A 25,247-nucleotide genomic window follows, 5' to 3' on the forward strand; every position below is an offset into this window, starting at 1 on the left:
GTATTGTATGCTAAATTGAACAGAATGAATTCACAAATAAACGAGTTGCAGATATCTACATGGTCAATACTTGTGAAAATAATACAATCCCATCAATATTTTCTTGGCAATAAACTGCTATAACCATATCTGTTGGGGAAAAAAAGGTTTCACAAAATTGCTCCCAAGTAAGCTATTTAGCCAATAAAATAAATATTTATTTAAACATATTTTATGGTAAAATGTTTTTGTTTTTTTTCTAAATATACAAAGTGTGTTTCAGGACTGAGAGTCAGTGAAGCATAATGCCCCTTAATGTTTATAGTGTACTCCAATCAGAAATTATCTGTCTATTTGTATTCTAATGTAAAGTGGGAGTGGCCTAAAAATAGCTTTTTATTGAATCAAATCTGAAATATCAAAATATGTACTACTTATCGTATCATATCCTACTCATTTTATGTAATTTCCGCTTTAAGCTACGCTGCTGAAATGTCCATCCAAAGACCCTGCATAATTCTAACAATGCATACTAATGCTGACAACATAAAACAAGCAAATACGATTTACATAACAAAAACCAATCGTCCTACACAACCTCAGCAAGCCCTTGTCTTTGCTTTATGGCTTTATTTCCTTGTAGTGCAAATAGTTCTCTGGTGTTAACACAAATAGCACAATGTAGAGGTCCATAAATAATGTACGAGCCAAAAATCAGTAGCTCGCCCTGGAGGATGTTAACAAAGTGAATTTCTAGTTCGGCTCTGAGTGACGCTCGGGAAAAAATAATCTCCAGTTGTCCTGAAGCAGCCCCCAGGTCAACCAGAGTACTCCAGATTAGACTCATGTAAAGGACGGAGTGATTAGAAAAAAAAAGGAGTTGGACTCGAAGGCTACTTCAGACACTAATATTGGAAATTCACACATCACTTCTGATTCACTTCAGTCTTCGGCATGTAAACACACCTGGACTGAGTATTTATTTGCAAAATTCAAGTGGGTGTCCAAAGGGGTGGTCGCACCACTATAATCATCGATTGTATTTTATTACAAGGTCGATCTTCTATTGATCTTCAAATAAATGAGGTTCAAGTCACAGTCCACAAAACTAGATTTTTGGAGTGAAGTGAAATGCCATTTAATTTGGCCTTCAGCATTCAGATGTGCACAGATGTAAAACCATGAATCAAAAACTGTAATGTGTTTTTTCTATGTCAATGATGTTTTTGTCTGTTTGGGTGTTTTTGTGAAAAGGCGGAACAAGGCCTAGCCTACCCAGGAATCCTTAATAATGTCGATCAGTATGGGGTAGTATACTGTAGTTGATGAGAAATGTAACAAATTATAGTACATAATTGATCAAAACAGTGCAATTTATAGTACCGTAATGTATAAACGATACAGCGTATATGTGTATGGCAGCAGGCGTGTGGACGAGCGTTTACCAACATTGTAAACCAACATTGCATTCATTTGGTTTGAAATGTCTCTCTCTGTCTTTTCCTTTCAGTCAAGTTTGTAACGCTAACAGTAAGAGATAACAGGAGCTGAGTTGTTTCATGAATATTCAAAGAAACTGCAATTGTTGCAATTTGCTGCGTTATAAATGTAAAAAGACACTGCTTCGATCATTCTGATCGCAATTGTGAGATAACAGTATTATCTGCCGGGATAATAATCATATCCTTGGGCGGAAGAAGCAGAATGAGTAAAAGTATACAAAGGAAATTCTGCAAGGCTTAAGCTAATTAGATCGGATACAAATTAATGCTCTTAATGGAGGAAAATTGTTTGTAAATGGGATTTTAATGTAGCGTCACGTGGGGAGCTTTAAAAAAAAAAAAAGGTAAAAAATGTGGAAAAAAGAACGACTAGAGCAGTCCATCGAGATGTAATAGTTTACATTTCAGCCAAATTAAGTTCAAGAATGTATACAGCAACAGGTGATTTCAGAAACGAGGACACGCTCGTATCTCATATTCGCGATAAAACTGCGCTGGTTGAGATAAAGGCTTCCTCCAGGCAGCTCAAGTGGGATTATCAGACTTCACATCAGTGGAGATGAGATGTGACTGACATGCTCACTAATGCCACAGCTGCTCCCACTGACACCACGCTAGCTGTGTATGTGTATGAATCTGGCAAACAAGGACACTGTTTATGTGTAGAGCTCTGACTGTACGGTGCTCTTGTTCTCTCGTGGTCTCAAAAGGAAGAGCCGTAGAGCCAATAACGGCACAAAATTGGCATCATATTTTACTCCCAAGGCAATACACCTAACACCATCTGAGCTCCGCAGCTCTGCTCGGCGACCCTGATTTTCTATAATCTCCTTTCCCGGGGGTAATAAAGCAAACCTTAATGACCTCGGTAGAGAAACAGGGCATGGCAGACGTCCAAAAAGAGACGTCACAGAGCTTTTTGCCGTGAGAATTATTCAAGATATGAAAGAGATGGGGGTATCATGACCTGGCATCTAGTGTGTACGCAGCCTTGCCATTAAAGCCAGCAGGCTGCTATCAAAGAGGAGAAGAGCTTTGATTAGTGCGGCAAAAGCTGGCGGCGTGTCCTCTTATGTTTGACTCAACACTCTGTAATGACTCAGATATGATGAGGGCATGCCATGCCATCCACCAAATAGACCAGGGTGGCCATGGCAACCTCAGAAGTGCATCCTGTTTGCGGAAAGTGCTATTCGGTAGATCGAAGTGTCAATGAGGTTAGGTTTCAGATAAAACCAGACTCTTGCTTGTGTATGTGTTTGTGGTAGTGATTTGGGAAATTAGGGTGGTTGGGTTGCAACAGGGAAACAATCGGACGAGGAGAATCTGACCTCTTGATGACATTTGCGTAGTCTCAACAAGAGACTAATGCACTGTAATAACATTTTCCACAACTGTGTAGGTTTTGGGTTGAACTCCATGATGGATTTGGAGGCAGTGGTGTTTGCTTGGACCTTGAACTCACTAAAACCTGAGGACAGGTCTGCCAAGGACAGTTTTCATTTCTTGGGGACATTTACCTGGTCTACACAACAGGGTAAATGTAAAATCTAGGTATAGGCAGTGTTTATTGACTGTATCAATAATTATGTCAATTAAGTCCTCACACTGGTAGTATCACGTTTGTGCATGTTGTAGTAGGAGTTGATAGGCGCATGATTATTAAATCAGGGAAGTGGTAGCTAAGTAGTTAAGGCTCTGGGTTACTGATTATAAGGTTTGGATCTGAGCAAGGCCCTCAACCCTCTGTGCTCCAGGGGTGCTGTTTTATGTCTGACCTTGCGCTTTGACCCCAGCTTCCTAACATTGCTGGATTTGCGAAGGAAAGAATTTAACTGTGCTGTAATGTACATGTAACAAGTAAAAAGCAAATCTTAAGGCTTAGTGGGTATCAAATGTCTTCACAAGGATAGGATATTATGACAGCTTTGCCCTTTTGGGGACCTTTGGCCAGTCTCAGCAAGGGCTACAGCTTTTTTTAAACCAAAAACAATGATTTGACCTTTTGATTTTGTATACCTATACCTTTGTGAGAAATTTGTTCCCTAAAGTATACGCTCACTCTAACTTTGTTCTGCTGATGATTACCAACCCTTTACATTACTCTGTTTCACAACACTGTTGTTAACTTGTTTTGTTTATGTTTTTGATAATGCCTTGCCTTGGACAGTGTGTATATTGACAGCTTGACCTCTACCTGTGTTTGTACTTTAATTCCGCTTTTGGATTTGCAGTTTAAAAAATCTATGGTTTTCTTTCGGTTGCCAAGGCTATTCTTGTGGTTATGCTTAATATTACGTAGCTGTGTTAATAATTATACCAACAAAAGGCTCTTAGAAAGATTGACCCTCACCAGACATTCTGGCACTCGCAAATAAGCCCTAACACCACACGCACCTCTTAACACGTTCCGAAATGAAAGCAGCTTTTTCAAACGTAACTGAACTCCATAACCGCATCAATATAAGCAGCCATGGGATTCCACTTCATAAAAATATTCCCTACCGTCAACCTCCAATCTTGCTTATTACACTCATTAGGCGTGCGTTGTCATGGCTACGCGATGGTTTGCTGGTTTGTTTGGCCGAGGTCTAACGCGAGAAAGCGCCGGATTGAATTGCAATTGCGGATATGCCTCGGCTCATCCATTTCTTTTTCGTTTTAGCCCTAAAGCGCAGACAGATTGAGAGATCGAGTCACAGACCACTTAGCAGGAAAACGAGAGCAGCTCTCCACCCGAAACGACACTTGAACGTCCTTGTCCAGACCTCGCGTTTAAAGGAGTGCTCCATTTTGCGCAACTTTATCCAGACACATGATGTCTGCAGATTTATTATTACTAACTAGAATTTCTCATTTTTGTTTCTCTGTTCTGCAAAAAAGAAACCCCAATCAACAATAATAGAAATCTATGCTAAGTTGTGGAATGAAGACAAGCGAGGCATGCTATTATAGTCAAATCAAGCGTAATGCACTGAAATTGATTGATTTTAATTATTTTCCAAAAACAAGAAAATCTTTTATTTCTCAGGGAAATTACTAGTAATGAACGACACGTTATAATACTGACAATTCATAGTTACATTCTATATCAGCAAACACGTTCCGTTTATCACCTGCATTAAAGCAGCTATGAACTTTCAATGTCATACAAGGCTGTTTTCCCTCCAAATAAAACTTCTTTTCAGCTTCTCCCATTAGGGGTCGTCACAGCGGATCATCCGCATGTTCGATTTGGCACGTTTTTACGCTGGATGCCCTTCCTAACGCAACCCTCCCCATTTATCCGGGCTTGGGACCGGCACTAAGAGTGCACTGTGAGACATGTATGTAATAGTATGTGAGACATGATCGAATGCTGCTCTTATGAACAGAAGTTCATTTTATTTACACAATTCATATAAGGTTAATTGTATCTATATGCCATCAGACACAATCAGCTACGTTGCTAAAACATATAGGCACAAATCTTTCTCCTAAAATGCAGTTTCATCTGTCAGGATTTCAATCACCGCATGTTGAACTTGTGCTATGGACAATTTCCGGTTTTCATGTTGTTTATGCAGACATGTTGTTTTGTTTAAAGTTTCATGCCTTATCTCCATCCCTGTCCAGGCCCAGGTTATGTCTCTCATGTGTATGTGTTCGCTCCTGTTTCTGTTTGCCCTTTAAGAAGTATACAGTGCACTTTTTTAATTAAAAGCTGCAATTTTCTGCGCCTGCCTCTGTCTCGAAATGCACTCCCTGACACCATCTCTATTCAGATGAATTAATCATAGCTTTAACTAAGCCATATATTTATATTACAATGTAATCGTGAATGCAGAAATATGGATATATTGGATTGTCTTCTAATAAATTTTTTTATGGTACTAGCCACATTTGGAGAATTTCTACTTTCAGACAAATTTTAAAACATTATCTATCAGGAAACCCGCTAAACATTTCCACCAAAGTCAAACCTCGAACATCTTAAACCACAATCTCCATGTTTCAACTTTAAAAGCATCCAAAATCTGTTAAACCATTCTGATCCAAGCTGACAGCTGATAACCTCCAAGCAGCAAAGTCTTTCCAAACCTCTCCCTCAAGGTTTTTTTTTTGTCTTGTGTGCCTGAAGGCCTGCCAGATCCAGGATTTGGCAGATAGATCCTAATACAGAGCTATCGAAAGAAAAGAGTATAAACCAACCAGGAAGCCATCATTATTTATGACAAAACTGTACCTTTCCCAGAGATGACAGTTAGTAGACATGTGGCAATAAAATCCTGTATTGTCAGGTTTTGATGTAGTGATAAATTGAAGCAATTATGTTAGGCTAGGACTCTGCTGGTTACCATTAACCAGATCTGAATATAAAAATGCAATGTTTTTCTTCAAATACACCCACAAGAGAGCTGAGTTCAAGTAGTACTGTAAACCTGGGTTAATTATCTGGACTGATTAATTTACATCTCTTGCTCCAGTGCAATCTTTTCTTCAGATTTTTGAATATAATTGTTATTTTGACTAAATAGTTGTTTCTTTAGAAACTTGGCTAACTATGTCTCTGAAACAATTACAATAAAAACAAAAAACAAACAAAAAAAACCATCAGCATTCCAAGCCACAAAATGCATTTGTCAGAAATGATGAGTTAATTTCACACTGGGCTGCATACCACTGTGACATTGATTTTTTCTTACAAAGGATAGATAGATAGATAGATAGATAGATAGATAGATAGATAGATAGATAGATAGATAGATAGATAGATAGATAGATAGATAGATAGATAGATAGATAGATAGATAGATAGACAGACAGACAGACAGACAGACAGACAGACAGACAGACAGACAGACAGACAGACAGTTTAAATGCAATAGTAATTTCCCTCCTTTGCTTGAACTAAGAGACCCATTCCTATTCTAGCATGACAATGTTCCTGTGCAAAAAACAAAGCCAGCTCCATGGGTTTACATGGATTGGAGATAAGGATCTTCAGTAGACTGCTATAGAGCTCTGATCTCAGCCCTATTAAACATCTTTGGGATGAATTGGAACACTGACTGCACTCCAGGCCTCCTCACTCTATATCAGTACTTGAATTTACTAATGACCTTGTGGCTGAATGAGCACAAATCTTTACAAGCATAGTTCAAAATCTAGCTATTCAGAAGAGTGGAGATTATTCTAACAGCAAATGCGGATTAAATGTGGAACACAATGTTCACAATGCATGTACGAATCTTATGTACAGGTGCACATATAGTCTATGTAAATAACATTATAACTACAAAAATAGTTCCGCTTGTAGGGATAGTTTGAGGATACTTTTTAAAATTCTTTTTACCTTTTCTTTGCCATTTAAGTTGATTAAAAGAATTCACCCGCTGTTCTTAAATTAGACCCAAGTGTCAGGTAAAAAAAGATTCTCACTTCTTTTGTATTAATTGCAGATAGAGATCTGAGTTCAAAAGCACGGCGTATTACTTTTCACACATAGACCAAGCTACAGATTTAGAAACGGCATGTACAGTTTCATTGGCTTAACTCAAGTTGTTCCTATGTGTTGATGTGTAGTTTAACACAAAAAAAGGTGTCACTTAGTTTGTTGCACCTCATGTCAATGTTTACACAAAAAAAGATTCAGATGCTTTGGCACATGCTGCTTTTTATGCTGCTATATTTAAAATACAAGAGGAATCTATGTCTGCACTCCTGATACTAAAAATACCTCTTGCTGTCCTCCAGGTCTCTCTGAAACTCTCGCTCTCGCTCTCTCTCTCTCACTCGCTCTCTCTCTCTCTCTCTCTCTCTCTCTCTCTCTCTCTCTCTCTCTCTCACTCGCTCTCTCTCTCTCTCTCTCTCTCTCTCTCTCTCTCTCTCTGTCTGTCTGTCTGTCTGTCTGTCTGTCTGTCTGTCTGTCTGTCTGTCTGTCTGTAGTGTAACTCCATCGATCGTTCTGTTCCGTTGTTCTTCCGTATTGATCTGCTGAATTCCATATGCTTGTTGTACTCATTACACAGAACAAGAACAAGAGATTTACACACACACACACACACACACACACACACACACACACACACACACACACACACACACACACACACACACACACACACACACACACACAATTGTCTAGATTTCTGCACAAACATCAGATTTTTACACAACTAAAAAGCAGCCATAGAGCACTCGTTTAAAGAAATTAGTCAAAAAATATTATACTTGATCATTTATTCACTGAGGAACATGATGTGAAAAGACATATCTGAACAAGTTGCAAATGTATGTGAACGTCTAGGATTCGTAGTTGATTTACAGGAGAAATTAGGGTCAATTACGGGGATAATCAGGAACGAGTGAGCACCGTGTTTTAACAGAACAGCGTTCTCTTATCCTCACAATGAATGTTTGTGGAAGTGTATCATGGTACAGAAAAATTGCTTCTGTGGTGTTATGCTGTCTTTACTTCCACGAGAAACTAAAACTGTGATGGTGTTATTCATCACACTATGAATTTTTAAAGCTGGTACACCCTGGTATCTATTATCATGGCACAGTAAATCTGCGTTAGAGCACTAGACAATAGCTCAGGAGAAGTGCAGACACCAAAACGCCTGAACCAGCAGAAGTCGAGTCTATAGATAGCATTATTAAACAAAGACGCCTTAGCACAAGACCAATAACAGCCTTGCCATCTTCTCTTTCGATTAGTTATATAACATGAGGCACTGGCATGTGGAGTAAAATTGCGTTTGTGTGTGGGTTCTGTGGAAAAACCTTTGTTTTATAAGTTGAATATACTGTAAACAAAAGAAACGTGCATGTATATATATATATATGTATACATTCATATTCATACATACATACATACATACATACATACATACATACATACATACAATTCAGCGGTTAATTCAGATTGCTATTAATTCCTCTAAAGAGTTTAGTGTGAGGTAAAAGTGTGCCTGTATGTGTGGGTTTACAAGTTTTGCTGCTTTATTAGCTTAATTAAGGCGCGAGTCAAGCGGCTATAATATTTCACTTGCGTTGGAGTAGAAGCGTATTACAATGCTGATTTATGCGATCTGGATTATTGCACGCCAACGTAAAACACTGATATTTTCTTCAAACGAAGAAAAAAAAACCATTTGCAACTCAGATATGTATGAACTGATTTTATTTAGCATCGAGATAATAGTTCATTTATTTAAGAAAACGGCACATTTTGTCAGCAGCTGGAGTAAATTCAAAGTTTTCAACTAGAAGGAAAAATTGCTGTCTTTCAATTGTGTTGATTTTCAATTCAGAAAGCTCTGGAAATTCTCAAGGCTACTTCATTTTATTAAAAAATATTTCGTTTAAGTAAACTACTGGCAAAATGGAGTAGTTTACTTTTGAAAATCTTTTTTTTTTTTCTAGTTTCAAGGAACAGCATCTATGTGCTGCAATACTTATAAAAGTCCTTTCAGCTATTTAAAGCAACACATTGAAAATAACAGCCCACGTCCATCAAAAAAGATAGAAAGGAAAAAAAAAAAAAAGGCTGGCAGTCATGTAACAGCAAGAAATAAGCAATGTTAAAAGTGGATTCTGAAAAAAAAAAAAAAAACATCAGCTGGGGAGGTCTCAGCAGTTCCCGAAGGTAAATCTTGTTTAGTTTTTTTTTTTCCAAAAGGATTTATTTCCTACTCCTCAGAACTCTGTCCTTACACGTAGGCTGATGAACCGTCTAATACAAGAAAAAATCATATACTGTGAACTATTTTTTTCTCATTAATGAAGATATTTACTTCTGAGAACTCTCTGTAGATTCAACATTGAATCTTATTATGTTTTCCAGACACATCACGCTTGGTCGCATCGAACGGTGTTGACTATTGAAGAGGCTACGGGCCATGAAACGTGATGTAGCAAAAAATAAATAAAATAAAAATGGTTTGGCAGCTTTCTTAAATCAGACCTCAAAAAAGGAAGCAAATGAAAAACTGTCAAAACTGTTCATAAATATAGACTGTAAAAAAAAAAGTGCCTGCTCACAAACACACACATACACACATTTTTGGATTTACATAAAGCCAATAGACTTTAATGGGAAATAAGTTCTCTTACTAAAGTATGAACTATCTTTTTACCTAAAATTACACAAAAAAATCCCACACATACATGTCTTTGAATTTGGCAGTTGACCTTCTGTTTTCATTTAAGGGCACAGAAAAAGTTTAAATTGGTCTCCTTCTGTATAGATAACTAATATAATATAATATAACTAATACTAAAATCTACTCATGAAACAATACAAATGCAACAGTGGGCCATTTTACTGACTAGTTCACAAAATATGCTTGATATGCCAATTATAATCATGTATAAAAAATATAGACATGTACAAAAATCAGAGGTCCAGTCAGGTGTAATTATTTCAGACTTCTTCAATCAAAAAGTAAATATGACTTTCAGTCACTTTAGTTATGCTAGCTGCTTTGTCAAAAAAGCTAGCTTAGAATTAAAGGCACTCGTGACTTGCTAAATATAACATTATATTAGTTGGCTGATTAGCTTTATCAGTTAGCTTATTTTAGCTAGTAAAAATTATAATGATAATAACATTTTGAGGATTTGGTCCAAAAACCCAGTCAGACTAGCTTATGCTTTATGAGATGGCTAATATGACTTAATAGCCTAGCTTTGAAGCAAGGTGATAAATAAGTACAAATATGCTTATATTAGTTAGCTTACTGGTTAATCAATTATAAGCTTATGCTTGTTAGCAGTAAATGTGCATAAACATTCGAGAAACTTCATCAGATTAGTTTAAGCTTTATCAGACACCCAATATTTATGAACTGGAAGCTTGGAAGTAAAGTAGCTTTTTCTGTAACTTTACCTCAGATTAGTTAGCTATCATATAAAAATGATAAACATTTGTAAATAATAACTGATTTTTTTTATCAGAAAGCTAATACTAGTTAGTAGGCAAACTTAACAGTCAGAGGTTGGACATTTATAAATATGACTTTTAAAAAATATGAAATATAATATTATAAAATATACATTTTCATACTTCGAAGCTTAAGCTGTAAAAGATGTCAATGCAATTTCTGCATATTATTAAAATCACCCGCTTGAATAAATCCTGTCATGCTAGTTAGCTGGCTAATACTATCAGTGAGGATTGCAGGCTTTCATGAATATCCTCTCAGAAGAGGTTCTTTTTTTTTTTTTTGATTTCCAAATAAACACTCAAAGACACGTCTTCTATGTGATCTACAAAACAGACTTTAGAAGAGTCATAGTTCATCTGATATGCTCACATACACATAAACCGCACTCATTATGCTGAGTGCTCTTGAAATGCTGAAGTGGTGAGCTGAGTGTGAAAACACTCCAGACTCTAAACCATGTCTGGATTTTACATACAGCAAAACAGTAGGCTTTTCTCTCCACAAATACCTGTTTAAGGTTTAGGGTATTTGGGTGAAAAACATCCACACATATTCAATTAAAGGCAGCACGAACTGTTTGGACAAATAAACTTTGATTTGTTTCTCACTACTTTCATTTCCTACACTTCTTCAGAGATTTTATACACGATATTTTGTTGCAGATCAGTCATTTAATACTTTTGGTGCAAAATTGGAAGCTGTGGACTACAACAGAAGTGTGATTTACTGACTACTGCCAAATCGGAATGAGTAGTGGAAAGAAAACGTGGTTATTGTGTTTCCTTCTGGTTCATTATTAAACTTCCAGGTGCATATCTATAAAATGATGCAAAAAAGATAAGATGAGATGATTAATCTTGTAGCCTTCACTTATTCAGGATGTAAAAATACATTATGGATGTGCTCGGCTAGTATTACTGCTTTTTAGCATAAAAAATAACACAGAATATATTGATGTTCAAATGACTTTACATTTTGAATTACTGCTTTTGGATTTGCAAATGGTTTGCCAGCATTTGAAAACAAAGCAACTGTGCGGCTTCTAAAACTTCATCTCCAGCCCAAGTAGTATATGGGGTATGTCTTTGGCATACTGGAAACATTTAGGATAAAGTGGGCCATGAGTAGCTTGCATATGCCATTTTAAACAACTGTGACTAAACTGACTGTAAAAAAACCCAAAACCTAAATTTTCATTGAAGCAATGATTCAAAAGGATAATGGTTTTAGGGAAAGAGACAGATGAGAGATGAACAAAAGAAGACTGAAAACGCAGAGGCTGAAATGTACAAATGGAGACACTTTCAGCAATAGCTGTGATGAGCTGCGAGGTGTATAAGTGTCTCTCAATGGCACATTGTGTATTTTCAGACAAGTCAGACATCAGACAAGCCAGCCTTGGCAATTCTTTGAGAAGCATGAATAGGGAATCACGTCTAGTCAAAATCAAAGAAAAAAAGCTTAGAAACTAACTTTTTTCTCAATAAAGGTGACAGATTCACGGTTTACCATACAAGGGTTAATGACTGACAGGATGTTAGGATTTGATGGGATGTTTTGTATTATTCAACAATTGGTCCAAAAGTTATTTATTGAAAAGCAAAGTTCAAAATGTTTTATTCCGCTGGCAAAATTTTACAATATTGTATTAATCAAAATGTACTTTTTATCGATTTCGACTATAAATGCATTTTGATTAATAAAATATTGCAATATTTTTTATGATATTGTAAAATTTTAGCCTCTTGAAGTTTTTCTATTGTTATATATCAAGAAACCAGAAAAAAGCATAAAAGTCTTCTGTTCATAAGAACTCAAAAACCTGCTGTCTGACATTGGAGACTCCTTCACAAAAATATTAACTAAAAGTCTTGTTGCATCTTTATTTGTGAAATAACAGCATGTTGTAAGAATCAGTAACTATGAATGACAATAAAAATAACAATAAAAATGAAATAGCTGTTTGTTACTCATTCACAATTGTGCCACACATGCTGGAGTGAATGGTCATGCTGTGTAATGAACTCCATCTGTGCATAGTTAATTATGCTGCCATTTCTAAACACAACTGATATTGTGATATGTTGCTTCCTGGTCCTGCACCCAAAGAGCAGAAATGCGGCCCGCTAACAACCAATATACACTACCCAATTGCACAAAACAAAACCGAGTGTGCGGTGTGGAAGATTCAGAGTCCATTGATAGAGCACGTGGGCAGGAATGTGCATTTGGCACCACCCGCGTGGGCCGCCACTAACCGGATCAGTCAAAACATTTGTAACGAGAAAGAGAGCTTCGCTATAGTGTTTACACTATATGTTGATGACTGATAAATAGATGAGCTGTACAATGATCCACCAATGTAGCATAATAACAGTGTGGGATATACAGTAGAGACCGATTTCTACACAATACATTGAAAGTAACATGAAGGCCACAGTCAGAGAGTAAACGCATGTAATGGCCTATTGGAAAGACATAAAGTGGCAGAATTTATATGCAGAAAGATAGGACAGTCATCATCTTTCAGAACTGAATGCACACGAGGAACAGATGGCAAGTGTTCGACATTCTATGTTTTAAGTACAAATACATTTTTAATATCTGATCACATTTACTCCTAATGGAATTCTGACTAATTTTGCTGAAGGCACAATCAACCCTCTTCCACATAGGTGGGTTGTGTGGATACTGAGTGTTGGACAGGTTGGGGTCCCAGTCCTAATACACCCCTTTACTCTGACTGCAACAACAGGTCTTAACTAATTCAGGATAAACAGGTCATACCTAAGATTAGAAATGTTCAGATATTCTTGTTATAACCCTGACATAAGTGTCACTACAAACAATTCTAAATGTGGTCATATAGCTTCCAAGAGTAGCATCTTACTTTCGTCTGGATTTGGCGCGGCAAGGATGGCGCTGTGTTTCCGCTTTACCTCCTCTACCTTCTCAGCCAGCGAGTCGATGAAGCCACGTATCTCTTCTACCTATGTGGGTCAGAAAGAACAACTTTCAGTTCTGTTATTCACTCACTGAATGCTCAAAAAAAGTTAAAAAAGAAAAGCTTCTGTGAGCTTTTTGGAATCCAACCAGAAAAAAAAAACACACACACGACTTACTCCAAACCTAATGATTGAGAATTTCATTATGCCCATGAAATTCCTTCTGAAATTAAAAATGTTCCTTCATTCTGTGATTGTGCATATATAAAGTTGATTGTGCATTGGTAAGTGGGCTGAAAATGTTTAACTATTTGATCAGCCAACTTTTTATCAAGAATAAAACAATATCTATTTCTTAGAAAGGAAGAGAAGGTCTTTTTTTGTCATGGTTTCAAACAAACTCTCATTCATTGGACTGAAGTTTAGGCATTGCCTTTGCTGGGCGTCACAGATGTAAATCTTTGGATCTTATTCACAATCCATGATCTTATTACAGATTTAATCTTACATTACAAATAGTGCCCATTAAAGCTGCCTAGTTTAGTAGGCTTTTCAGTGTTTCATTTTATCCCAAAGGTGTTTAATAGGGTTCTAAATAGCTTTATAGCAGGAGATCTTCCACTCCAATCCATGTAAAGCATGTCTTCATGGAACCTGCTTTGTGCACAGGGGCATTGTCATGCTGGAAGTTTGGGTCTTCTAGTTCTTTCTCAAATCTTCTTTCTTCTCCTTTGGCCAACAGTAGCCCTATTTCCACCGGTACCCTGTTGGCTAACAATACCTGGGGTGGTCGTTTGTAACCTGGGCCGCAACCATTTCCGTATGGAAGGTTTGTGATCTTTGGGTCTTCTAGTTTAAAGGACAAATTTAATGCTACAGCATCCACAGACATCCAACACAATTACTTTCTTTCAGCTTCTCCCATTAGGGGTCGCCACAGCGGATCATCTGTATTCATGATCCGCATGTTTGATTTGGCACATGTTTTTACGCTGGATGCCTTTCCTAACGCAACCCTCCCCATTTATCTGGCACTAAGAGTGCAACCTAATGGCTGGGGTTGGTTCCCTGACCGGGGCTCGAACCTGGGCCGCAGCGGTGAGAGCGCCGCATCCTAACCACTAGACCACCAGAGAAGACATCCAACACAATTGTGCCTCAAAATTTGAGGTAACAGTTTGGAGAAAAAAACATATGGCTAAAAAAGTCTGGTGTCTCAGTACTTTTTAATATTTAATATTAAACATTTCTGTATAAAATTGCAAACAGCACCTGTGCTGAAATAGGAATCGTAATGTTATTTCATTAGGCAACTTTAGTCCCTGAAGGCTTAATTTACTTGATAATTGAGGATCATATAATAAAGTTATATACTGTATTAATATTTATAAAATAGATGTTTTTTAAGAGTGAGCCCTTTAAGCTGAAATCAAGAAGCAGACCGATAATACATAATACTTGTTTTCTTGGCATCAGTACATCCATATGTGGATATTTATTGTGAACAAATCAAATAATATTTAATTAAGTAATTCAATTATGGACTTCATGGTATAAAAAATATTATTAAAGCAAAAAAGGCACAATGTACATTATCTCAAATAATTTCCTGTGATGTAAAAATAAAAAGCAACATCTTTACTTTTGCAACGCACTGACACTAAAGACTCTTACAAAACATTTTGAAAGAAACTATCCACAATTCTGTTAAAGCATAAAAGCAGGCCATTGTCTCCATTAAAAACTTTTCACAAGCTAATCTTCTAGATATTTAAGTCAAACAAAAGCCCTTCAGCTATCCAGAGACCTCTACTGTAAATCATGCATGCTGTCGCTTGCTCAGGACTTTTCACAATAGGACAGTAGGAGGTGCGCTGTTGTTTTGTCCTGGTTAGATATAAATTCAGGGTTTAAATGGGGCAGAGTATCAGTTCACCAGCTGGAAACTGCTTTATCTAGCAACTCGTCTGCTTTGGCACGCAACAAACTCATCCACCAAAACCATGGCCAGGGTAAATTCCAGGGTCACTGTTTATATTTTTTTAGTCTTTGAAATGGTTGAAATTGAAATTCTATAATCTTGTTTTGTGCAAAATTGCTTTTGTTAAAACTTATTCTTTCTGTCCGACCAGATCACTTTCTACGAGGACAGGAACTTCATGGGACGCTCCTATGAGTGCAGAAGCGACTGTCCCGACATGTCCTCCTACCTGAGTCACTGCCACTCATGCAGGGTGGAGAGCGGCTGCTGGATGGTGTACGATCGCCCCAACTTCATGGGAAACCAGTATTTCCTCCGTAGGGGTGATTATGCCGACTACATGAACATGTGGGGCTGGAGCAACAACTGGATCAGGTCCTGCCGCATGATCCCTATGGTAGGCTAATCAACTTTTGCTAGCATGACAAGTTTGTCAAACATCACATTGTTGCTCAAATTGACTCACATGGTTCTCTTACCTAAAACAGTACAGGGGCTCCTACAGAATGAGGATGTATGAGAGGGAGAACTTAATGGGTCAGATGATGGAGGTGACTGATGACTGCGACTCCATCATGGATCGCTACCACTGGTCAGGCGGATGCCACTCGTGCCACATTATGGACGGCCATTGGCTCATGTACGAGCAACCACACTACAGGGGCAGGATGTGGTACTTCAGACCCGGAGAGTACCGCAGCTTTAGGGAGATGATGGGAATGAGCAACATGAAGTTCATGAGCATGAAGCGCATCATGGATTCCTGGTATTAAGCAAGAGCATTTCTGTAATGCGCAAATTCTGAATAAAACGTTTCAAAATATAATTTATTGGTCTGACTTTTTTTTTTTTCTTTTCTATTCCTTGCCACTAATTTGGTCTGATTTATTATAAATCAGTGTTTGCACCGATACACCGATCAGCCTTCATATTAAAACTACTGACAGTAAATAACATTTACTGATTATCTCATTATACTGGCACTTGTCAAGGTTTGGAAAATATCAGGCAGTGAGTTCTCAAAGTTGATTTGTTGGAGGCAGGAAAAATGGGCAAGCATAAGGATTAAGCTTTAAATTAAACAATTGATGAGGCAAGCTGGTCTTAATATAATTATATGATTTGTTTAATTTACAAGACCATGATTGTCACTTTACTATATTATGATTCAAGTGACCACGCAAACAAAGTACAATAAAAAATAAACTTTAATTTTAAATGGCACATAATTAAGCAGTATTTTTGGTAAATTCTTGGCACATTCTGTCAAAAATCCTAGCCATTTTTCTATTTATTATATCTAGATATGAATGACAAAAAAAATGCTCAAGTTGTTGCTATGCAAACATGATCAAATAAAGAAGGAAGTAGGTCTCCATCTTTGGGCCATAATGACGTTTGCAGATGTTTATAAATGCAGATGTAATGGGATCATGAAATAAAGAACCTTGGATGGCAACTCTAAAAGTGAGGAGGCCTGGGGATGCAATCAGTGTTCCAAATAATCCCAAAAGGTGTTCAATAGGTTTAAGGTCAGGACTCTATATAGCAGGTCCCTCAAGCTCTTCAAGCTCTTCAACCCATGTAAACCAGATCTTCTTGGAGCATTGTCATGCTGGAGCAGTTTTGGGTATTAAGATTGAACAGGGTTTATATAAATGGTATGTTCACATAGGTCCTGTGCAGAAAACTAGATGCACTAATGTGGGCAGGGTCCACTTCTTTGGACCTTTCATAGGGGTCTTCAAAACTTTAGGCTCTTTTTTTGACCTGGCTTGAGATTGTTCAGAATATGTTTGCATGGGTTTTTTTTTTTTTAACAAGCAAACTGATATATAAATAAATGCAATTATAAAAAATGTACTTTAATTACTTGCTTCCAGGTAATTTGAAAATACCTGCGTAATATTGCACACTTTACTGCAACTTCAGTAAAAATTGACCTTGTGCTCTGTCTCAATTATACATTACTAAATACAACTTTTTTTTTAAACAAAATCTCATAATATATGAACGCTCGTTTTAGTTTAATTAGTTGTTTTAATCAAACGTGCGGAGGATCCGCTGTGGCGACCCCTAACGGGAGAAGCCGAAAAGAAAGTTGTTTTCGGGACTAATTCAAGCTTTTAAATGTAATTCTACATGCAATAAAATGGCAGCAGTATTCTCTCCAATATTATGGCTGATTAGAGCTTCAGACTACAACAAATAGCTTTCAATTCAGTTAATCTCTGACTTATTCATTAAATGGAGAAAGAGCCAGTGAGAAAGTAATCCAACAGGCCGCTAAAAATAATAGCAAATATCTTTCCTAAGCAATTGCAGTTCAAAATTGGACAGCAATTAAAAAAAGGAAAGATTGCTCTTGAAACATATGTGTTACTTCTGTTCAAGACAAGTAGTCAAGGTTATAACTGATGTGTCAGTGGTTAGAACTTTAGATCTTCCCCCACCCTCGAAAAAAAGAATTGCAAATTATAAGAGAGATAAAAAATTTTTTGTCAATTTAAGTAACCATGCAAAGATTTTAAAATATGAATATTTCACACTTTTACATTCAGAACATAAGTAAAAAGTTCTAAGTATGTAAATTCATGAGTGGGATGGATGGATGGATGGATGGATGGATGGATGGATAAATGGATGGATGGATGGATAAATGGATGGATGGATGGATAAATGGATGGATGGATGGATAAATGGATGGATGGATGGAGATCCACTCTTCTGGGAAAATGTTTCAATATATTTTGGTGTATGCCTTTTTGAATATTTGTGCACATTCAGCCCTAAGGGTGTTAGTGAAGTCAGGGTTAAATCTCCTGCGGTGCAGCCAGCGTTTCAATTCATCCCAGAGGAGTTTAATAAAGATCTTCTATTTCAACCAACGTAAACCATCATTTCCTGGAGCTGGCCTTGGGGCATTGTCATGCTGGAACAAGTTTGCTTCTCCTAGTAGACCAAGTGAAGAAATATCAGCCCTCCACAGGCATCTTATACAATTGTGTGCCTTCATCTTTGTGGTAACAATTTGTGAAAGACCCACATATGGCTGGAAAAGTCATATATATGACTTCATATGCACTATATAGCCAAAAGTATTAGGTCACCTGGTCATAAGTACGGTATGTGATGTTTGAGCATTGCATTCCATATTTAGTCCCAATTTTCTCTTATAGTTCCCTTCACTCTTCTGTAAGATGTTCCACTAGATTTTAGAGTGTGTTTATGGATATTTGTGTTCATCAGCTATGAGGTATTATGAAAGGCAAGTACTGATGTAGGTGAGGAGACCTGGGGTGCAGTCAGCGTTCACATTCATCCCAAAGGTGTTCAGTAGGGATGAGATCAGAGCTCTATAGCAGGCCACTCAAGATCTTCCTCTCCAAAGCATGTAAGGCAGATCTTCAAGGAGCTCACTTTGTGCACAGGAGCATTGCCATGCTGGAACAGGTTCCAAGTTCAAGTGAATGCAAAATGGTATTATAGCGCATCTAAAGACGTCTTGTACAATTGAGTGACTCCAGCTTTGTGGTAACAGTTTGGAAAAGAAGCACATATAGCAGGAAAGGTCAGGTGACCCAATACTTTTGGCAATATAGTATGTGTAGGGTGCACACACACACACACACACACACACACACACACACACACACACACACACACACACAGAGAGAAAGAGAGAAAAACAGTTGGATGGATGTACAAACAGACAAACAATTAGACAGACAGACAGACAGACAGACAGACAGACAGACAGACAGACAGACAGACAGACAGACAGACAGACAGACAGATAGATAGATAGATAGATAGATAGATAGATAGATAGATAGATAGATAGATAGATAGATAGATAGATAGATAGATAGATAGATAGATAGATAGATAGACAAAACATTATGTATGGCTAATGAATTAAATAAAATTACATTTAAAAAAAGTTATTAACATATTTAAGTAATAATTATAATAATGCTAACTAGTCTATGTAATTGTGTACAGTGTGCCTAACTGATCTAAAATGAAAGGATTTTAGCTGCTTTGTCTAACCAATCGGTTCCATTGTGAAGTCTTATAGAGAACCTAGGCACATGAAAATGTAGCGAAAGCATTTCGACTCTGTTCACTGTTGCTTGCTCAGGAAATTTCACAATAGGAGTTGCACAGTGTTTTGTTCTGGCCAGGTATAAAATCAGGGGTTAAACAGGCCAGAGTGTCAGTTCAACAACTGGAAACTGCTCCAAATAGCAAACCCTTTGCTGTAACGAAGAACGTCATCATGGCCAGGGTGAGTACCGGAATCATAATTACAAATTTATAATATGCTATTTCAACTTTGTGAACTGTGTTCCTTTTATCCTAAAGTTGGCAAAAAATATACATATGCAAAACATCCTCTTCATATTCATCCGAATGTAATAAAGGCGAGTAACTGAAGAAAAACATGAAAATGAAAACTGTTTTTTGCTCCATTTGACTTTTTTTGTCCATCTTGTATTTACAATTAGTATTAGGACGATCTTTTATCACGTTAAATGAAAGTTGTGTCTGATATTGCTCACAAAGCCGGTTTTCATTATAGGGTCATTGTAACAGATCCCTACCACTTATGTTCCAAGTGATGAGTCCATAAGGCACTTATGTTCCAAGTGATGAGCCCATAAGGAAGCCTTGTAATTTAAGGCTGAGCCTTGACCAGGTTATATAAATGGCACGGTCATCAGATGGTTAGTTGAGAACACCACCCACAAAACTGGGTCCAAAGCAGAGACCTGGTAGCCCTTATCTGGGGAGGGTCTGCTTTTGTGGATCTTTTATAGGAGTCTTCAAAATGGTTTTGTTTGACCTCCCGAATCAAATCTTTTAAGGTCTTCATTCATCAGAGATCTAAAATAAATTGTATTCTAGAGCAAAAACAGTAACAGAACATGACAGTTCTATAATTGATCATCTATTAAAAAAATCCAGATCACCTTCTATGAGGACAGGAACTTCATGGGACGCTCCTATGAGTGCAGCAGCGACTGTCCCGACATGTCCTCCTACCTGAGTCACTGCCACTCATGCAGGGTGGAGAGCGGCTGCTGGATGGTGTACGATCGCCCCAACTTCATGGGAAACCAGTATTTTCTCCGTAGGGGTGATTATGCCGACTACATGAACATGTGGGGCTGGGGCAACAACTGGATCAGGTCCTGCCGCATGATCCCTATGGTAGGCTAATCAACTTTTGCTAGCATGACAAGTTTGTCAAACTTCATATTGTTGCTCAAATTGACTCACATGGTTCTCTTTCCTAAAACAGTACAGGGGCTCCTACAGAATGAGGATGTATGAGAGGGAGAACTTCATGGGTCAGATGATGGAGGTGACTGATGACTGCGACTCCATCATGGATCGCTACCACTGGTCAGGCGGATGCCACTCGTGCCACATTATGGACGGCCATTGGCTAATGTACGAGCAACCACACTACAGGGGCAGGATGTGGTACTTCAGACCCGGAGAGTACCGCAGCTTTAGGGAGATGATGGGAATGAGCAACATGAAGTTCATGAGCATGAAGCGCATCATGGATTCCTGGTATTAAGCAAGAGCATTTCTGTAATGTGCAAATTCTGAATAAAATGTTTCAAAATTATGTACTGATCTGTCTTCTGGTAGTTCCTCCATATGCTCTCATGTAGTGCAGTGGCCCCCACCCCCAGGCCGGTCCGTGGGTCAATTGGTACTGGGCCACATAATACATTGCCGCTAAATTTAAACCCCCAAGCGAGCAAAATGAACATAAAACAACAGTGGATTCACGTTTATCATTATAATTAGAAAATACCAGTTTTTATGCCGCTCGTATCATTTTCTTTTGTTGTATTTGTCCACCACACCTTAAAGGCCGGTCCGTGAAAAAATATAAACTGGTCCGTGGCGCCGGTTGGGGACCGCTGATGTAGTGTGCAGGGCACAACTCTGCATTTTCTTATATAAAAGTGTACCAGTGCCAGTGATGTAAGTTTCCAAAAGTGGTAAGGCAAGAATTTTACTGAGTATTTCAGCACGAGGATAAAAAATCAGACATTTTTTTTTCACCTTTGTCTGCACATGAAAAAGCGGAGTACCACCAGACAAGTCTGGATACACAGCCAATTGCGCTACAGAGGTTAAAAACACTGAAGCTGGTTCTTGATGAAAGAAGCCTGCATTTGTGGACGAATGAGATGAAAAATAAACAACTAGAAAATTCCTCAGAAAAAAAAAGAAACTGGGCTGCCAAAGCTTACCCAGAGGAGGTGCTAGATGGCACTGAGTGCTGGACTGGAAAGAAACAGATGATGAAGACACATTACTCACCATTTAACGCTAAGCCAAGTAAAAATTAGAGGGCCCTTTTCTCGCTTCTTAGCTACTCCTTGAACCAAGGATAGGACAAAAGATACATCATTGAGCCACTTTTGAATTACTATATGTAAACTCACCTATTGATGACACATTGCCCATCACAGGAACAAAGATGGCTGCCTAGATGTGACATCGTTCACACACATTTAGCAAACAAATTTTTTTAATCCACAATCAAGTTTTGAAGTTTATTTCTATCGTGATGGATATTGTCTCAAAGCAGCTTTACAAAATATTTTAATAGAACATAAATGTAAAAATAAGTGAATTATTTGTATTTATCCCGGATGATGAAGCTTGGGGCGACTGTGGCAAGAAATAAACTCACTTAGATTGTATTAGGAAGAAACCTTGAGAGAAACCAGACTCAAAAACGGAACTCATCCTCATTTAGGTGACAAAGAGAATATGATTATAAAAACATCATAAAAACATTACAAATACCAGAGAGTGAAAAATATAATGAGCACCAGAGTGTGAGATTATGAATAATGCCATTTCTACAGTCCTTTACAGTCAGTATGAGTTGGGGAACCAGGAGTTCCTCAGCAAATCATAAAATAGCTCAACAATTGAGATCATTATATATTCAACACCAACTCCTCCATGCCAGAGTCGTTAAATGTTTAATAATGGAGAAACAGCATATGTAAAATATGTCTTTGAGTATTGATCACCAGGTTGTTTATCCTCATGACCGGAATTTTCATGACTCCAACAATTCTTCTGCTCTGAAACAGTGGCTTAGCAGTGCAGTTTTATATTACTCATGTCCTAATGCACTAATTCTCCTATATTTTCTTTTCGAAGCAGAAAAATTCACAAGCATCAATCCTGCAACATATTTCACCTACCCATCCTGTATCGTCATGCTTCTCCGTTGCCCTATAAAATCACTCATTATGTCCTTAATAGCCTGCCTACTACATCTGCATTTTTAATACGCTGATAATTGGCTTGTTTCCGCCGGGAGCTCGGTTTATCAAACACCGGGCTGAGGTGCGCCACGGAGGCCTCAAATAGCTCCAGAATGCAGATGCCGTTTATGGGTCATTAAGTAAATGAGTTTGTGGGATATCAATATTTTCGCACTAGACACACACACATATACACACACATACGTGCAGTGTAAACAAGATTTCGTTGCTTTTGTGTACCAAATGTAAACTCATTTATTTATTGCTCATAAAAATGTACAACAATAACTAACTACAATTATTGTCCGTTTCACTTTAAGGGAATAAAATGAAGACTATTAAAAAGAAAAAAAAATAAGATGGCGAAGCAGAACAGTTTATTCCTTCTGTATAAATTCCCGAATCATATTTCTTCCTATGGAACATTAAATGTTCCACCATTATAAAAATGTGGATCAAGTTTAATTTATGATTTTTGTCTCACCATGGTTCTGTTGGAAATATAGAAGAAACTAAGACGGATGCAAAAATGAAAAGAACTCCATGTCTTTTATGCTGCAGTTTACCATAAAATGGACTCGTCTATGGAGTCCTTATCACTACTGAGTGATGTAGGATTCTATATTTAGCAAAAAAATGCATGAGGTTTCCTGCAATTTTCATGAAGAAAATGGTTAATTGAGGGTTTGCTGGGTTTAACAGTGGTTAACAGCGGTAAACGGTTCTAGAAGAAAACCTTTACTTTAAAAGTTTATCTAGAAGGAAGAACAATTTGGGTCGTGGACATTTTATGTGTAAATTAATACAAATAAATAATGAACAGATGATATGAACAGATACAACTTTTTTCTATTTAAAATTATATTAGTATGTACCTCGGATTTAAGATTTAAGGTTAAATTTCGATACAGTTAGGGGGAAAGTTATGCAAAACATAATTTGTTTTTTTTTTTAAACAATTTTAAATAAAATGCCTGCTTGGTTAAATAATATATAAAACATTTTTTTATCATATTTTATACAAATAAAATAGAATAGATAAAATGAATGCAATATACTATTCTATTGTTTTGATTTAATTGAGTAATCAATTAAATTGGCACAAAATAAGTTGATTAAATTCTTATTATTATTTTTATTATTATTATTATTATTATTATTATTATTATTGAATAATAGAAAAATGTTATTAAATTTGTTGGGAGTATGTGTTTGTAAGTGTGTGTGTGTGTGTGTGTGTGTGTGTGTGTGTGTGTGTGTGTGTGTGTGTGTGTTTTACATTTAATATCTAATGTTCTAAAGATATAATCTACATAACTGTTCTACTTATTACAACATACTTTAACAAATGTCTTCATTCCTTCCATCCTTCATTCATTCACTCCCTCGATGTGTAAAATTGTCAGGATTTCCTTCTCTTAAAAGAAATTCTTGAAGCTGGACATAAATTGCTAAACAATTCCGATTGCCAGACTACAATTTTCCTTTGGTTCATCCTTAATTTATCATTTAGTACCCTAGTTGTCAATATGATGTCGGGATCCATTTTTTTTATCATAGTGGTAAAAATCGCAACTCTATTCTCAAAATTATAATTGAGAAATCATTGGTCTACTTGAAGGCGCTGGGTTGCCGATCGGAAGGTCGGGGGTTCAAGCCCCGGTATCGCCAAGCTGCCACTCTTGGGCCCTTGAGCAAGGCCCTTAACCCTCTATGCTCCGGGGGTCCCTTACGAGGGAAATATCAAGGTCCGTGACGTCGGAGTGACGTGGGGCCGCCTTCCCGTGGGCTCACCACCTGCAGGAGGGACTGTATAGTTGAATCTATTGAAATTATAAAATAAAAATGTGTTTAATGAGTGCAAGGCTTCAGGAATGACACGCTACCTGGCATACTGTACACAATTACATCATGTTATTATTTCTAATATTGAGGGAAAAAAACTTTACTGTACATTCAGAGAATAAATCTGTACTAAGTAAAATTCTCATGATGCAGTATCCCCTCAAACTAATAGACACACAACTAAACACAAGCCCAGTGGCAGGCCTTCGGCTGCCCTCCTCATCGATCCACTTTTCACTCCAGTGCCTCCTTAAGGTTCTAATTTAATAAGACTTTAAATGATGTGAGTGTATCCACAATCCATGAGTTAGCAGACGTCTCGATTGTATTATGATCATCCCAATATTTAAAAACACACACACACACACACACACACACACACACACACACACACACACACACACACACACACACACACACACACACACACACACACACACACACACACTCTGTGCTCACTTTCAATTATTTAAAGCCTGATTGTTCTCATGGTGAAATATAATGTCTGAACTATCGCTCATTTTTCTTTTTCTGTCCTTTTGAACAATTTTACGTCATACACGCTGAATCCCTCGCTCCATGAGTGTTACAGATTATTCCGATTTCTCAAAAAAGTAGCTGGATTTCTCAGCTAGTGATCATAAGCTTGCCATTTTATTGCCCTCCATAAGATTGCTGGAGGGACCTGAGCATGGCCTTGAACATTTATTTGCATGGACTGAATCTCTCTCTCTTTCTCTCTCTCT

General features: G+C 37.5%; 3 protein-coding genes and 1 long non-coding RNA gene across 8 annotated transcripts in view; 3 read left to right on the top strand and 1 right to left on the bottom strand.

The window, feature by feature from the left end:
- LOC310717771 overlaps positions 1-25,247 on the top strand; it is a 339,024-nt gene that overhangs the window by 49,721 nt on the left and 264,056 nt on the right. The window lies entirely within an intron of this gene.
- LOC310717671 (syntaxin-1A) overlaps positions 1-25,247 on the bottom strand; it is a 94,597-nt gene that overhangs the window by 45,053 nt on the left and 24,297 nt on the right. For all 5 annotated transcript variants that reach the window (XM_083526061.1, XM_083526062.1, XM_083526064.1 and 2 more), the window contains exon 3: positions 13,305-13,404. In XM_083526061.1, coding sequence (XP_083382187.1) covers positions 13,305-13,404 — 100 coding nt within the window. The remainder of the gene's footprint in view (positions 1-13,304; positions 13,405-25,247) is intronic.
- Positions 15,264-16,166, top strand: LOC310717738 (gamma-crystallin M2-like). The gene is made up of 3 exons (XM_083526179.1): positions 15,264-15,371; positions 15,492-15,737; positions 15,829-16,166. The coding sequence occupies exons 1-3, from the start codon at positions 15,363-15,365 to the stop codon at positions 16,111-16,113; spliced, it is 540 nt and encodes a 179-aa protein (XP_083382305.1). The 5' UTR covers positions 15,264-15,362; the 3' UTR covers positions 16,114-16,166.
- On the top strand, positions 19,556-20,982 carry LOC310717737 (gamma-crystallin M2-like). The gene is made up of 3 exons (XM_083526178.1): positions 19,556-19,631; positions 20,312-20,557; positions 20,649-20,982. The coding sequence occupies exons 1-3, from the start codon at positions 19,623-19,625 to the stop codon at positions 20,931-20,933; spliced, it is 540 nt and encodes a 179-aa protein (XP_083382304.1). The 5' UTR covers positions 19,556-19,622; the 3' UTR covers positions 20,934-20,982.

Source organism: Silurus aristotelis (assembly GCF_946808225.1).
Source record: "Silurus aristotelis genome assembly, chromosome: 22".
NCBI classification, from domain to species: Eukaryota; Metazoa; Chordata; class Actinopteri; order Siluriformes; family Siluridae; genus Silurus; species Silurus aristotelis.